Genomic DNA, 16448 nt, shown 5'->3' with positions numbered 1-16448 from the left:
TTTAGTTACGCATTTATAGCTTGTAGTCTTTACACTGTTTCCTAACTGAATTAAACAAGGTGTACCTATTCAGAAAGTATGAAATGGGTATGGAGGAAAATGTTACATTTCCAAAGGGAATAAGGTCAATATCTCCTTTTTTTATTTAAGCTACTTCATGAAATGTGTTTGTTTTTTTTGTTTTTTTTTCCATGAGAAAATATTACGTCTGTATCATATTCCTCTAATTTATGGCGTATTTTATTGCTAAAATGTATCCCCTGACTTCACATTCCCTTCTCCAGCATGACAATATATTGGATCTGAAAACTATACATTAATTGTCATGACCTACATTTAGATGGCTTTTGTTTATTTCATATTGCAGTTAAAGTTCCTCTTTTACAAAATCCCTGAGTACTTATAAAATAGCCTTTCTCTACCCATAGAGAAGTTTGTATAATTAAACCACAGGCTGAAACCTCAGGGTTCAGGAGAAATCAAAGTATTCAAAAATGACAGTCTTTCAAAACCCAGCTCTTGATTTTACACATAATGGGGAATAAAAAACAGTTTCAATCAATTTTAATATTCTGCTGCAACAAAATACAAGAGTTTGCTTCTTTTTTTTTATTTTGTCTGGATTGGAACATTTTATCTAAGCACATGTGCATTTTATATGATTTAATTTAAGAAGGCACAACTTTTTCCTCATTCTTTTTATTTATACATAAAAGTCTAATAAAATAACATTTATATGTCTCGGTATATGTGAAGAGACTTGAGATATGAAGTGTTACAAACACAGAAATTGTAAGAAAATATCTTGTTTGATTTTGTTTCTTTGTCACGTTTATATTTGACGCATATTGTCCCCTCTAAAGCCTACTGAAATCTATCCTTTATTTTTCAAAGGACGCCTAAATTTTATTTTTATGCCAATTTGAAGGGTAAACTAGGGCAGAGGATTAGGCCCACTGAAAAAAGAAAAAAAATTAATTGATTTTTAAATTTTATTTCAGTATTAGAAAAAAGTCAGAATTCTGACTTTAATCTCAGAATTCTGGCTTTTTTCTCAGAATTCTGACTTTTTTCTCAGAATTCTGACTTTAATCTCAGAATTATGGATCTTAATGTAGATGGGCATCATGAAGGAAGAGATGTGGGAGCACTCAGCTTCACTGACAAACATTTGAGTTGTTTGAGAGGGCCAGTAACACATTGGTGGAAAATAACTCAATTAGGCAACTTTTTACGTGCCTGGGGGGTCCCCGGTGATGCTATATCATTAATGGAGGAGCAGAAGGTGATTAACACAAGAGAGCTAGTCTTTAAAACAGACATGGCTACGGCTTGATGCTAACATGTTTATCAGCTGTCAGAATTCTGAGTAAAAAGGCAGGATTCTGAGATTAAAGTAAGAATTCTGAGGAAAAAAGTCAGAATTCTGAGAAAAAAGTCAGAATTCTGGAAAAGAAAAGTCATAATTCTGAGATTAAAGTCAGAATTCTGACTTTTTTTCCCATATTAAACTGAAATAATATTTAAAAATCTGTTAACTTTTTTTTTCAGTGGCCCTAATCCTCTTCCATAGTAAACAGTTGGTAAGGCTCAAAACATGTGCAATGTTTTTGACTCCTGGCCCACAAGCATGTCTCTGTCCAAACTGCCTGTGTGTAAATCCTGAAAAACAAATGTTTAGTCTTTTTCCAGCTCTTCTGTATCATCTGTTCTACCCTCCCTTGTGTGTGATGTTTGTTGAAATTTGATGTAAAACGACGGCACCTTTACCTGAGCCATTTCACACTCTTCCTGACTGAAGGAAATCAGTTCAATCAGTTCTTGTAGCTAGTCACACGTGCCAGTATGGGAATCAAATAATCTGAAATGTGTCTGTAATTTAGTTTGTGGATATTTTTGCACATCATTTAGAAAGCTGACACATTATTTTTCCCAATCATATTTACTTGTGTTCGCAAGGGAAGTACACTTTGCTGTAGCAGATTTTAAGTAACAAAGGATATGTCATTATAATAAATTCTTTTTATTAAACTATAAGTGTTTGTGTGTTTTCTGTTGGGAGCCGTTTAAGTGCTGCTGAACTACATTACCCATAAACCCCCCCAACGTTGTGGGCGAAGGAAACGAAAGCGAGGAAGCTTGTTGGCTTACTTGAATATAATTTGATTTTATCAAATAAAACCCGTTGCTAATTGTACAGCAAAAAATCCCAAATATTAATGAAACTTTTTATTTGCAGAATTGTGGCTTGTAGACTCGAACGAGCCGCTGTTATCAGGCCAGAATCTCCCCAAAAGATAAGGTAACTGTTAAATTTCGTATTAGCAAACGAGGCTAACTATCCCTTTTAGCTTAACGTTAGCGTTAATACAAAACACCGATAGGTTGCCGTTAAACGTCTGCCTGTCGTTCGACGGTCGATTTCCCCCCCCCATTTTTTATGTTTAATTTATATTTTTTTCGACCGAATCATCGTCGTTGTGTATTCAGTTTTTCATTTCAATATTTGTTCTGCTTTTAATTTCGCTAACAGCGTGAGTTTTACGTCGTAATTTTTTTAAACATCTCATTTTGTACTTGTTTCGTGTGAAAATTGACAGTTTTAGTTAAAGAAGCTGCTTTTTTCACCATTTTGCTGCTGTGCCTTTCCAGCGGAGACATCCACTGAATGTCAGAAAGACAAACGATGATGGTGATTGAACTGCCTACACACTGAAGACATCTAATGAAAAATTACTGCAACCTAACAGCATGTAAGACTCTTCTTTTATTCAAATGTTGGGAAATTAAACTTGAAAACCACTTGATAAACTATAAGCTGACATATTAAAGCATAATGTGGGTATTAAGTCCTGTTTAAAATCAATTATAATATCATAATAAAAGATGTGAAATAAAAAGGCCCCTATGTAAATCACTTTTAATAGTTTAGCACCAGAGCAACAATCCTATTATGTTATCAGAATCAATTATTACATTTTTAACATATTTGTTTTACATTTGCATGCCTCTGATGACAAGTTTTTCCATTTTATATTCTTTTTTTGTTGTTTTATTGAGATTTTTTACCCTAAAGGTAGAAAATAACTACCTGCTTTTATATTTGTCTGGTCCTGTAGGTCTGATGGACTTTATCCCACAAACAAAGTTGGGCTGAATGTGCTGCAGATATTTTTAATTGTTCTACTTTTGAGTGAAAAAGGAGGAGAAAAATGAGACATGTCTTGTTCATTTCTGTTCTTCATAAATTCTTTGTAAATGTGTTGTTTTTATGTGATGCTGCACCGGAAATATTCATTTCCTGCTAGTTAATGAATTTAATCTCATTAGCAGGTAAAAATCAGGTAAAAACTTAAACCATTCATTATTCAGTCATTATAACTTGTATAATTACATTTTCTTATCTGACATACAGTTAATGGTCTTCTGTTTTCAACCGATTAGCTGATACAGGATAGTAATTTTAAACACCAAAAATGGTGTATTAGAGTGTTATTAGCATATTATTATACAGTCATTTGAAAGCAGAAGTCGTTAAACTCATGCATTTGTGCCATTTTGTTAACTTTTTCAAACAGAATTGCAAACTTAAACCTATTTTAAAAGTCCAAATAAATGTATGTTTGATTACTAAATGTTATCAGAACTTTGGATTTTCCATTGATCATATAGGCGTTCTATGCAGTGATTTCTTTGTTTTTGTTTTTGTTGACAAATGTTTGACTAAAAAATAATCATGTTTTTTTGATCAGCTGTTAATTATAGAAAAAAGACAACCGCTTGAAACTGCTTGTGAACTAAACAAGTTATTTTATCTTAACTTAACTGATTCTGTAAGATTGTAAAACTAACTGTTTATGTTAATATTATTTTATTCAACAGCCGGTATGGAGGACAAGGCAAATGGCTCTGTTGACACCAAAAGGTATAATTTAAAACTAGAGTAGGAGTCTTATGTACCTGTTTAATTTCCAGTTTTTCTTTCTGCTGTTACACTATAATCTGAGTGGATTAACTTTATTCCCACAGCCCAGTGGAGAATGGTCAGCTGCCCGACCCTTCCAACTGGGGAGTTGCTGATGTCGTCAATTATTTCAAAGCAACAGGGTTTGAAGAACAAGCTACAGCTTTCCAAGATCAGGTTTGTGTGATATTTTTAGTTTTTTTTTTTTTTTTTTTATCCTACTTGTTGTCCAAACAGGTGTTGAAATAATTATACCAAAAAGTTGTCTCTGACAGGAAATTGACGGCAAGTCTTTGCTCCTGATGACGCGAAACGACGTCCTAACGGGGCTGTCGATAAAACTCGGCCCGGCGCTGAAAATCTACGAATACCATGTGAAGCCGCTGCAGACTCAGCACCTGAAGAGCAACGCGTCATAGCACGGCCAGCTCACCCCGCCACGCACCTCAGTGACAATCATCATGTCAGGAGACTCCAGGTTAGCTGCGGCTTCACAAAAACAGGGTGTCAACAGCGGCACCTTAACCAGATTTGAATGCTGTATGTTCGGTTTTTTTCTTGTTGTTCTTGTTTTCTTTTTTTTAATAAGCGTGGATCCCAAAAAAAAAACTGTTCTGCACAATTCGTCCACCCAGCTGTTTACCCTTTTAGCCATTCATATTTCTGCTGCTTAAATATGTATTTTTTGTGTGTTTTATTTAAATAAATGAGATTTAGGGAGTATTCTAAAGATGCGTGTGTGTGAGTGTGAAAAGTTAATTAACCTATAATGTTTTTTTTTTTTTTTTTAAGTATTTGTATATAAGATAATATATAGTTAAAAATGACGTATGTAATATCTCAACACCTTTATACCTGCAGACACTTATGATGCCTCCATATGTCCCTGAATTGACTCTGTGTTTAAACCTGCATATCTGAGTCCATGACTTGTCCTGAGCATGTAACAATGAAGCATTTAGTTTTCCAGCCTTTTACCTAAAGCTTCTTTGTTTCTGTACATCAACATTATTTAGACTTACGGCTCTTGATAGAATCTTTCTGTATATATTCTTATTATGTACCTACCTTTGGTGCTTTCAGCTTTGTCACACAGACGGCTGTATTGAAGTGTTTTTGACCCATCTTTAAGTGTAACAGAACACTGGAGTTTGAGTTTCTTGAGTCTAAAACTGATGATAAATGGTGCTTTTTTTCTGAGCAAAGTAACTTTACTTTCTGGACTGTATTCATTTATTTTGCACTACGCATCATTCGTTGGGAGCCTGTTATTCCCTTAATGGCAGAACTTACCATGCTAAATCAGTTTGTCAACATTAGCTTTCTTTAAAAAATTCACTCTTGTTCAGGAATCAATTTTTTTGGCTTCATACAATAAGGTGAGCAGCAAGGGAAGGTGAAACTAAAAATGAGTTTTAACAATGAGACCAAATAATGAGATGTGAAGTGTTATTTTCTAGCAAGAATGTTTTTTTTTTTTTTTTAGACATAATTTATTTCATATAGCTTACATGTATAGCTGTATTTTGTACCCAGAATGGAACAATAACATCCTTTGACACAGTAGAAAAGCTTCACCCTGTTTGGTTTTACACATTAAAACGGAGAAGAATCACTTGCTCTTCTTTGCTGATTCTAAAGTTATTTTTTGAAGTTAGACCTCAGGTGTACAAAGCAGTTTGATCCTTATTTCTTCAAATTAAAGTGAAAATAAAAAAGTTTGGGAACATCTTAATGACATTTCTGCTCCTTTGTCAAGATGCAGCCAGGTGCTATCAGTGAAACGTGTTTACTTATTAGAGTTTGCTGGCTTCTATGATTATGTCTCTACAGTAAAAAATGTATTACGCTGAAACAAACTTGCAGCTGCACTTAAGCTCAGTTTTCTGAAAACAATTCAGCACCTATCCAATTGGTGGCTCTCTCCAGATCAATTTGTGGTTTAGAGCACTGATGTTTTCAGTACATAGAAGCCTTTCCTCCTAAGGGGGTTTCACCCTACAATTAATATATGTATATATATATATATATATATATATATAGAGAGAGAGAGAGAGATATTAGGGTTGCATCCAATCATTATTTTGCAAATAGATTGATCTGTTGATAAATTTTTTGATTGATAATTGGATAGCCAAAGATTCTTTAAAGAGGAATTTTTACGAAATTAACAGCGGAAAATCAAACCTTTCCACTTGAGGTCTTCTGGATAGAGCATATTGACAAAAAATTTTTAAATCTTAAATGCAAAATGTATATATATTTATAATCTTGGTATAATTACTGCTCTAAGTGGGCTGCTTTGTCATCTAAAGGCATGTTTTACAGTCAAAACTCCAGTTGACGATTAATCGATAACTAAATTAGATTATTTCAATAATAGATAAATCATGATCAATCCGATTGTTTCTCCCCTTATATAAATATATATATACACACATTTTTGTTTTACAATCAGAAAATAATTTTGTTTCATTAATTGCCCCCTTCCCTCAAAAAAAAAATAATTGCACATGCTATAGCAAGGTCAGAAGAGTATAAAAAATAAAAACTTGAAAAGTTCAAATAATTTTTTTTTTTATGTAAATGTGATTGACTTGAACAAAAACAAAACTAAGCATTAACTGCTTGTTTGAGAGAGTTGTAGGGGAAAATGTGAGCTTGGTTAAGACGTGGGAAGGTTCATCTAAAGAACCCCAATACTTTATGTCAGCAAATACTAAATTATTAGTTTGGCTACAATATACATTACTATGTTAGAAAATAACATAATCAGATCATATTAGCAAACACCACTTTACAACATTAGGCAAGATTGTAGGATTGGTTGGTTTAGGCTCAATTCCTCTACGTAGAAATGCATTCTTATGTTATAGTGTGAGTCTGTCTAACAGCTGGAAATATGTCAAAGTTGTCAGTCGTCACTGATACTGAAATCTACAAAACTCAGAATAGCTGGATAGAGAATAATCAAGATCGTTTACCAACTCAGTCTAATTCCAGACCTTATTCTGTTTCTGATGCTGGCGTGTGACATCATAGAAGGTGATTAAAAAATGCTTTTGCAAACCTAAATAATGCAAAGTAATGACAAGTATACCTCTGCACACAGATGGTAGAAACTAATAGAGATGTTCCTAAATATTTTTTAAAACATAGCTTTAGATTTATATTCTTAAGAGGCAGTTATTAAATCCTGATTATACCAAAAATGAAGCCTGTGACCCACTGACAGATGATTAAAGACCCCCGGGGTCGTCATGAGGCAAACATTAACATAATCCTTCAGAGAAAGGGAACAATGACACTGTAGGTTCCCTGGTAAAAATAAACTATGTGCTTTTCTGTCAGTACCAATCACAGGATATGCTAATATTTGTATACATGCATTGTTTGATATTTTGGAACAACCCAAAGGGCATTAGACCTTAAAATACAACACTGTAGCAAAGAGGAAGAGATTCTCAATAAAAGTTGGTTGAATTGTTTTTACTACTCCTGTTTTTGTCTGATTAGTTTTACATATTTTTAGGCAATAGTCTTGTTCACATCTTTAGGGTTTTTATTGGTTTCATCACTTAGATTGGTTTTTATTTTTTGGATCAACAGATTAATACTGAAACTGGCAATGGTGTAATCAATCGTTGCTGTTCCTTTTAAAGTCTGGCTCTCTGTTTGCGGCACACTGTCCCAGTAATGTTACCAGAAGGACTGTCCAGAGGAAGAAATACCTAAAAAAAAGAACAATAAAAATTGTCATTTAAAACACTATTTGTTATTGTAAACAAGGATCCATAGTATTTACCTCATCTTTGTTGTTTAGACCCATTTTTGTCATGTCTATGGTGAAGTAATGCTGGTTGGGCATGACAATCTCTATTTCCTCCACCTAAGGATAACATGTCTTTTACAGAGTTTCATTTAATGCCACATGCTGTTACAAGTTCATGCAATATCCTACACACACACACACACATATATATATATATATATATATATATATATATATATATATATATATATATATATATATATATATATATATATATATATATTAGGGGTGGGTATTGCCAAAGAAGTCACGATTCGATTCGAATCACGATTCACAGGCCACGATGCGATTCTATCACGATGCATCACGATACTTGAATTATTGCAATGCATTGCAATATTTTATCCTCCATGTTTTGTTTTTAAATGACTCGGTACAGTATCCCGCAGCCGGAAATGCTTGTGACACAAGGCAGCGTGCGTCAACACATTTGCAGCGACATCTACTGGACTGGAAGTTGTATTACACTTGTTTTTGGCTGATGTTCGCCAACCATTCATGCAATTTTATTTATTCATTTTTTTTAATTAATAATTGATTCTTGGCATCAAGAATCGATGCAGTAGATCACGAAAATTAGAATCACGATGCATCATCATCACGATTATTTTGCACACCCCTAATATATATATATATATAGATATATATATATATATATATATATATATATATATATATATATATATATATATATATATATATATATATATATATATATATATATATATATATATATATATATATATATATATAATTTTTTTAAATAAAAGAAAGGAAAAAAAACATTTTATGTTCCAATCATGTGTTTTAAATTAGACTCTATTTATACAAGACTGTAAGCCATAAGTCCTTTTTAGTTGCCGCGAGTTTCATTGAGGTACTTTAAACAAATTGGTTAGCTGTTATGAAGGACTTACCTCAGGGATCCTCTGCAGGACCAGAACCTGTGTGTCATAAAGGGTCTTTTGCACAGATGGTGAGTATTCTCCACGATCGTAGGGCCCAGCAAACTTCTCAATAATTGTGTCTCTTACACACCTCCTACAAACAACGGAAGGTTTCCTTTTAGGCTTTATTTTTTCAGTCTTTAAAATGCTCTTTGTCAGTTGGGGGTGGGGGGGGTTTACTGCACTTCCAAGTTGAAAATAGAATAGAATAGAAAATCCCTTTATAGTCCCACAATGGGGAAATTGTGGCATTACAGCAGCAAAAGATTATAGCAAAAGTGGTCACACAAATGTGGGCCATAGAAAAGTGTATAAATGTAAAAACAGAAAAAGTGACTAAGTTAAGAAAATATATAAAATACAATGTAAATACTGCGCATCTGGAGAATAAATAATGAATATACAGCTGTGGACATTTTTACAGTAGTGGATATGTGGAAAAAATAGCAACACTGGAGATGTGCAAACATGATAGCAGCATGTTACTGAAGTGACTAAGACAGAAACTGCAATCAGCATGAATTTAACTACTTATTGAGGTTGTTGGGGAGAGTGATGGTTGTAGAGGCTTACAGCTGCTGGAAGAAAGGATCTGTCATAACGCTCTCTTTAGACTAACAAGATTTAGACAATTACCATGCAGCGTCGAAGTCCACATCCTGGACTTTGTTGTAGCGCCACCTGGAATAAACAGTTGTGCAGAAAACCCTGTCCTTGGTCTCTTGCAGTGTTGTGAAACGATCTCGGAGAAACCCCTCAAAGCCAGACTGAGTGGTTTTTAGCACCTTCATGTCCTTCACCCCGCTGTGAACCACAGGGGTGCCTGTATGGAGAAAAGTTGGAGCAAAAGCACTAAAGAGTTTATATAGAAATAGTTTCCATCTATAAAACAGGGAAAGCAGATATAGCTGCAAAAAAAAAAAAAAAAAAATGCTAAATTGCAATGAAGGTAAAATAATAAACTTCCAGACTTGGAACTAGTAAAGTCTTTGTATCTGTTGCTGTAGCATTATGTATGCTAACAAAGGAGATCAACTCAAGATATAAGACCAGAGGAAATAATCTGAGTAAAACAAACATTATTTTTTATGAAAAAAGCCCATGCTAACATATTCTCATAATAAAATATAAGTGTGGTGCCTGTGTTTGCTATTACCGCCGAGGTTCTGTTCCACATCACAGAAACGACAAGCCTCTGGGCTGTAGATAAATGCATGAGCGTGTTCTACACCGTTCTGAGAAAAGAAAAGTGAGACCTTTAAAAAATATTATTTTGAAACCAAAATATTTAACATTTACCCAATATTTTAACAAGGCTCTTTAAATCCTTATCGAGTTATTGGGGCGGACAACTTGCGATAATAAATCTTTTCCACATTTTTTGCTAATCTTGAAAAAGTTTAATGTTCCACTCAAAGTCATGATTTAATAAGGATGTATGCTTAAAATCAACAGAGGTGTCAAGTAAAGTACAAATACTTAGTGTACTTAAGTACACGTTTTAGGTTTCTATACTTTACTCTGTTACTTATTTCTTTGTTCTTTATTTCAATTTCTTTCTTCTTCTAACTTATACTCATTACATTTTCACACAAGTATCTGTACTTTCTATTCCTTACATTTTTAAAACAAACGTTACTCGTTACTCTCGTTTTCGGTTTAATGTTAATAAATGTTTATTTCACATGATATGCACCATCCAATGCAGATCATTGGCGTCATCCACATCTAGTGAAAACTAGTGTAATTGGATGAGTCATATAACGCAAACACTCATTGGTTAGGTAAAGGAAATCAGAAGCAAGCAGGTGTTCTTCAAACTCTAAACACAAATTGTCTATGCCATGCTACAATGTCGGATTCAGAAAAAGATGTTGAAATGTCTGAAAGGTCGGACACAGGCGAGAGCGTATCAGGAGAGGGGAACCAACAAGACCTCCCTCATCCTTGGCCCTCTCTTAAAGGAATAGTACACCCAAAACATGATTAGCCTTCATTTTCTACTCACCCCCATGCTGAACAACACCCTGGAGTCCTTTTTTGATATCTCAAATGCATCTGGAGATCTGGGAGGCTTCTTGCTGTCTGCTGACATTCAAATAATGGAGGATCTATGGTGACTGAGACAGAAAGGTCCATAAAAGTCCACAAAAAACGTGTCAATATTCCTCCATACTGCTCGTCCAATGTATTCCAAGTGTCCTGAGTGGGTAGCGTCCATAATTTACTCGAAACGAATTCATTTAGAATGTTTTTAGAGCATAAACAGTAGTGTATAGGATTTCCTGAAAGCGCGCACATGCGCGTTCACGACGCTACGGAAGCCGGCAGACCAAACCAGATGAAAGTGCGCATTCAGCGTCTGCTCTGCCAATAATGCAAGCGTAGAAGAAGAAATGTGCTGTTTACCTGTGCAAAGAAAGAAACAACGAAAGAAAAATGTCTGAGGACTTCAGTGTTGAGGAAGAGCATGAGTTCTTTGCCGAGCTGAATGCGCTGGTTTGGTCTGCCGGCTTCCGTAGCGTCGTGATCGCGCATGTGCGCGCTTTCAGGAAATCCTATACACTACTGTTTATGCTCTAAAAACATTCTAAATGACTTCGTTTCGAGTAAATTCTGGATCCTACCCACTCAGGACACTTGGAATACATTGGACGAGCAGTATGGAGGAATATTGACACGTTTTTTGTGGACTTTTATGGACCTTTCTGTCTCGGGCACCATAGACCTCCATTATTTGAATGTCAGCAGTCAGCAAGAAGCCTCCCAGATCTCCAGATGCATTTGAGATATCAAAAAAGTACTCCAGGGTGTTGTTCAGCATGGGGGTGAGTAGAAAATGAAGGCTAATCATGTTTTGGGTGTACTATTCCTTTAAGGAATTTTTCGAAACAGTCGAAAAAATTAGCTTTTAGTTCATATAGTGGCATCTGGCTGTTTTTGTTTAAAGGTTACTTTATACTTTTATACTTTAAGTAGTTTTTGGAGCACATACTTTTTCACTTTTACTTGAGTAAAGAGGTCAAGTTGATACTTCAACTTTTACCAGAGTGTTTTTTAACTGCAGTATCTATACTTCTACTTAAGTAACAAATGTGTGTACTTTTGACACCACTGAAAATCAATCTTTATCTTACTACCTGAGAGTTCACTATTTTGGTTAAAACCGTACTGATAAGTAGAATTTCATCCTAACAGAAGCTCAGTACCTAAGGAATGTAACCCATATCATGATGCTAACACCACTACAGCTCACTCATACCAGCAGGATATTTTGTTTTGTTTCTTTTTTACCTGTTTCCCATTAAGCTTTTAAGTACAGTCTCTCCCATTTCAACCACTGAGGCCTTTAACTCGCTCAGAGTGGGGGCAGGTATCTTGGCTCTCCCTCTTTCACTGTCTTTCCATTTGGGAGAATTTCCAGGAAATGTTCAGTGAGTTACTGTTTTTTTTTTTTTTTTTTTTTTTTTTTTTTTTTTTTTTTTTTTTGCTATTTGTAGCTATTCTCTGACTTCCATTTTTAAATAATATTATTTAGTATTGATATCATTATTAAAAAGAATAAGACATGTTAATATTTGTTCACCTTTTATAGGATGAACAAGAAACCTATATTTCAAAGAATGAATACTGCAGACTCCATTAATGCATTAAAAATTGATTATTTGCTCATCGTTGGGATCTTTTGCATCAGGAAAAGGACATTAGTGTTTCTTATGAACATTATTGACCGTATTTAAGTCACTGTATGTTCTTAACTTTCCTATTATGCTGCATGGCATAAGTAATGAGTTTAATAAATGTTTGCAGAATAGAAAGTGGTTGCAGAATTCTTGCAGAAAAAAAGGAACTTTAGAAAGAATTCATTCAGTTAAGAACTAATGTTGCAGAGAGCAGACATGCAAACTATAAAAACAAGCTGAATATTTTAATATCAAGCAGAAAAGAATATTACAAATAGATATTGGAAAACAAGTGATAACAAGGGGATATGGTGTATTCTATTTAGTGTTTTCAAAAAAATTGTGTCAAGCAAACAATTTATCCTCAGCACTGTGTAGATACAGATGCTGATAAATATGATATGACTGATGTTGCAAATAGTTCTAAAAAAAAACATTATATACAATTGATCGCAACAGATTACTTAATAAACGGGAAACGGCAAGGTATAAGGGTTGTTGTGTTGGAGTGGGTTAAAACCTATAAACACATATACATTTTATTTTGTACATTGATGATATTTTAAAGGTATCAAGTAAATTAAAAAGGAATCTTTTCGTTGATGATACTAACATGTTTTGCACTGAGGCTAATTTACAAACACTTCGGGATGATGTCACCCATGAAACTGAACAGATAGAAGTGTCTTTAAATTTGAAAAAAAAATAAATTCATATAATTCTGCTATCACAATAGAAATGTAAACATATACATTAAAATTAATGGATTTCCAATAGAAAAAGTTCACCAACTAAATTTCTCAGGATGAAAATAAGTAATCATTTCAACTGGAAATTGCCTAAAACCCTTTATCCTCATGTGTTTGATCATAAATCAGTTCATCTACTATACTATGCATTAATTTGCATAGTATAGTAACATATTCAAGATACTGTTCAGTGGTTTGGGGTAACACACTACTTCTCCGCACCTGTTAATCATGCATCAAATGAAAGCAAAACGCATTTTATATAATGGTGACTTTCTACAGTCAAGATTATTTAAGTTCACATATTTAAATTTCAAACAGCATGAGTTACGTTCAAGATCTGATAGATTACCAGCTAATATACAGGAGATGTTTCAAGATGGAGACGGTGGGTATAATTTAAGGTGTCATTTAAAGCCAAAAACTTTGATTGCGCAAATAACAAAAAGAACCTTCTCTGGTGTACGGCTGCGGAATGACTTAAGTAAAGAACTGAAACAAAGTAGAGGCATGAAAGTATTTACAAAAAAGTACATTTTAACAATACAGGGTGGCTTACAGGCCATGGCCATTATCTGGATATGTGGGTTTATTACTTGTTATTTACCAATCATTACTGAAATTGTTCTGATATTATGTTAGTTATCTCTTTGGTTATAGATGGCAGTTTTTTTAACCTGTGAACTTCAGCACAGTTATTATTTCTTCTTTTTATTTTGGTCTAGGAAAGAAGGATGGTTTAATGAGTTTGACTGATAAAAAGTGATGAAAAACTGAGAGAGGGGGGTATATGTATAATTGTTCACTTCTACCCATTCGTTTTTTTTTTTTCAGACCTGATTTTAAATCGATTTTCTGTTGTATTGTTTTACTGACCCCTGTTTGACAGGGTATATCTTGAAGAGCAATAAGGTGTTGTATTTATACAATAAGGTGCTGATGAAGATTCCCAGTCATCCAGGTCATAGTCATTCCGTGAAAGTTAAAAAAAATATCCACTGGACCTGGTTTCCAAGATTTGAAATTTCAAATCTTGGAAACCAAGTCCAGTGGATATTTTTTTTTGAACTTTTACGGAATATACGATAAGGTCATTCTGATTCTGTGGAACATAGTGGATGATGCAATCTAAGAGGTAGATAAAATGTTGCATTAGTTAAGTTTTATATCATTTAAAGTCAGATTCAATATAATCAGAGATAGGGTTAAAGTCAAGCTAAATGAGAATGTGCCCACTCTGATTTTCAGCTGAGTTTTTATAAGGTATACATCACAGATATGCAAACATAATCTACATAATGAACATGTATACACTTTTATGAACCATTTTACTTTGCTAAATGTTTTGCCAATAATGAGGTAGCAGCAGTGAGTGGGTTAAAACCAGTGCTTATCTCTGGACTTGAGTGTTACCTTGTTCAGCCTTTTCCAGGGTGCCTCCTCCATGTAAACTTTGGCCCTCAGTACATGGTTGAAAGAGGTCAGGAAATGATGACAGAGATCAAGGGAAAATTGCTCAATGGTGTTTACCTGAACATATAGGGGGGGAAAGTCTGAATAGTTTGTTTTTGTACATTATTAAAAATACTGGATTTGCATTAATTTAAAGTTCCATTGAATTTGGTGGGTGTTATAATGATTATGTTTTTCATGAAAAATACAATTATTTACTGTGTAGCAGTGAGCTTTTGCAAAAATAATCTCTGGTCTGTAGATGTCTGTTTAGCTGCATAACCAATAAAGAATGATTTTACGTTTGAAGGAAAGAAACCACATATGATCTTTTGTAAATCCCAGTGGTTTCCAACTAATTTACAGAAATCCCCCTTATCAAACGTTCATACTTAAATTGTTAAAAATTTCTTTCTTTCTTTCTTTCTTTCTTTTTCTTTCCTTCCTTCCTTCCTTCCTTCCTTCCTTCCTTCCTTCCTTCCTTCCTTCCTTCCTTCCTTCCTTCCTTCCTTCCTTCCTTCCTTCCTTCCTTCATTCCTTCCTTCCTTCCTTCCTTCCTTCCTTCCTTCACATCATATATAATCTTCCAAGGTCTTTGCATTCTCTTAATGTATGAAAATAGTCGCCTTCTTGACAAATATCAAACAACAATCTATGAACTTCTTCTGATTCCAGAATATGCTTTTCAAGTATGAATATTATTCAAAGGATGTTCGTACTTATTAAAATATGCATTTTGACATCCCTAATACATTCAACAGAGTCATCATCTTATAACAAGCCGCGTAAAGCCAGCTTCTCTTTAGACATTTTTTTAAACAGTAAAGAAAAATATTTTGAGTAGAATTTAACACAGTGCCAGCCCATCAGATGACTCTGTAATAAGTAAAAACTGGAGCTCTAACTCACCCCTTTGATTTTGGCCAGGGCATGGACAGTGTTCTTGACGGTGTCTGTAGGAATGATGTCTGAGTTGTCTCCGGTCAGATAATCCTTGCGTGATTTGAGTGTGATTTCAACGTTAGCATTCAGCTCAATAAGGTAGTGGTGTCTTCCCTGCCTTTTGATGAACATCACCTTCACAGCATTCTTGCCATAGCCCGTCCGAACAAACTCCACATTCTGTAACAATGGAAGAGACTTGCTGCTGTTTTCAGTCAGACACGTCCTTGTTATTTTCTAAAACTTAAATACTTTATTGTTACGTGATGAAATAATAGAAAATCATACTAAAATGTTTGTCTTTTATTAATATTTGGCTCTATTATATCTCATTATGATGTTATGTTGCTTATTGGTTCTAAAAAGCTTCAGGTTCAGCCTTGAGGTCACTGACCCCAAACCATGGTTTTTATCTTCACTGCTAAATGTTTAGATTTAAGCCATTAAAATCATCATCTTTTGCTCTAAAAAAATGTATTACCTGATTTCCCACGTATGCCATGTTGCTATCTTCTCTTTTACCTTTGGCGTTTCATATCCTGTCTCTAACCACCTACAAAGATCTTGGCAGCACAGACATATTTTGTTTAGTGGGTGTTGCCCTTTTTGCACTGACTCGATTGGGAGATCTAGACAGATTTCAACATATTTTACATATACGTAAAAGCACTCATCAACATTCACAGACAGACACACATTCAGAGGATGTTTTATTTTGTATTGATCTCCAGGTTGTTTTTTTAAACTGAACTCTCCCCTCTGAGATGTGGAAATGTTTATCCTTGTTCTCTGAAAACAGCTGGATGTGCAAGCTGAATATCAGCTAACATCTCATCTCCCAACTCCTATATTCTGATATTGTGATGAACACCTTAGACA

At 34.3% G+C, this 16448-nt stretch overlaps 2 protein-coding genes across 3 annotated transcripts; one reads left to right on the top strand and one right to left on the bottom strand.

The window, feature by feature from the left end:
- Positions 1 to 2105: 2105 nt before the first annotated feature.
- Positions 2106 to 5699, top strand: samd13 (sterile alpha motif domain containing 13). Of its 2 annotated transcripts, none has more exons than XM_038272223.1 (5): positions 2106 to 2302; positions 2653 to 2753; positions 3883 to 3925; positions 4030 to 4141; positions 4240 to 5699. In XM_038272223.1, the coding sequence occupies exons 2-5, from the start codon at positions 2726 to 2728 to the stop codon at positions 4381 to 4383; spliced, it is 327 nt and encodes a 108-aa protein (XP_038128151.1). In that variant the 5' UTR covers positions 2106 to 2302; positions 2653 to 2725; the 3' UTR covers positions 4384 to 5699. The 2 variants fall into 2 exon arrangements, with proteins under 2 accessions (XP_038128151.1, XP_038128152.1); XM_038272224.1 differs by lacking the exon at positions 2106 to 2302 and adding an exon at positions 2392 to 2534.
- A 1739-nt stretch (positions 5700 to 7438) lies between these two features.
- Positions 7439 to 16211, bottom strand: uox (urate oxidase). Its single transcript, XM_038272222.1, has 8 exons — positions 16051 to 16211; positions 15537 to 15749; positions 14589 to 14705; positions 9900 to 9978; positions 9380 to 9566; positions 8714 to 8837; positions 7770 to 7853; positions 7439 to 7695 (listed from the first exon to the last, which is right to left on the bottom strand). Exons 1-8 carry the CDS (start codon positions 16069 to 16071, stop codon positions 7621 to 7623), a joined length of 900 nt encoding a protein of 299 aa, XP_038128150.1. The 5' UTR covers positions 16072 to 16211; the 3' UTR covers positions 7439 to 7620.
- Between the last annotated feature and the right edge of the window lie 237 nt (positions 16212 to 16448).

This window comes from Cyprinodon tularosa, unplaced genomic scaffold, assembly GCF_016077235.1.
Source record: "Cyprinodon tularosa strain WSP-4 unplaced genomic scaffold, ASM1607723v1 ctg82, whole genome shotgun sequence".
Taxonomy (NCBI): Eukaryota; Metazoa; Chordata; class Actinopteri; order Cyprinodontiformes; family Cyprinodontidae; genus Cyprinodon; species Cyprinodon tularosa.
This window is presented reverse-complemented; position numbering and strand designations above follow the sequence as displayed.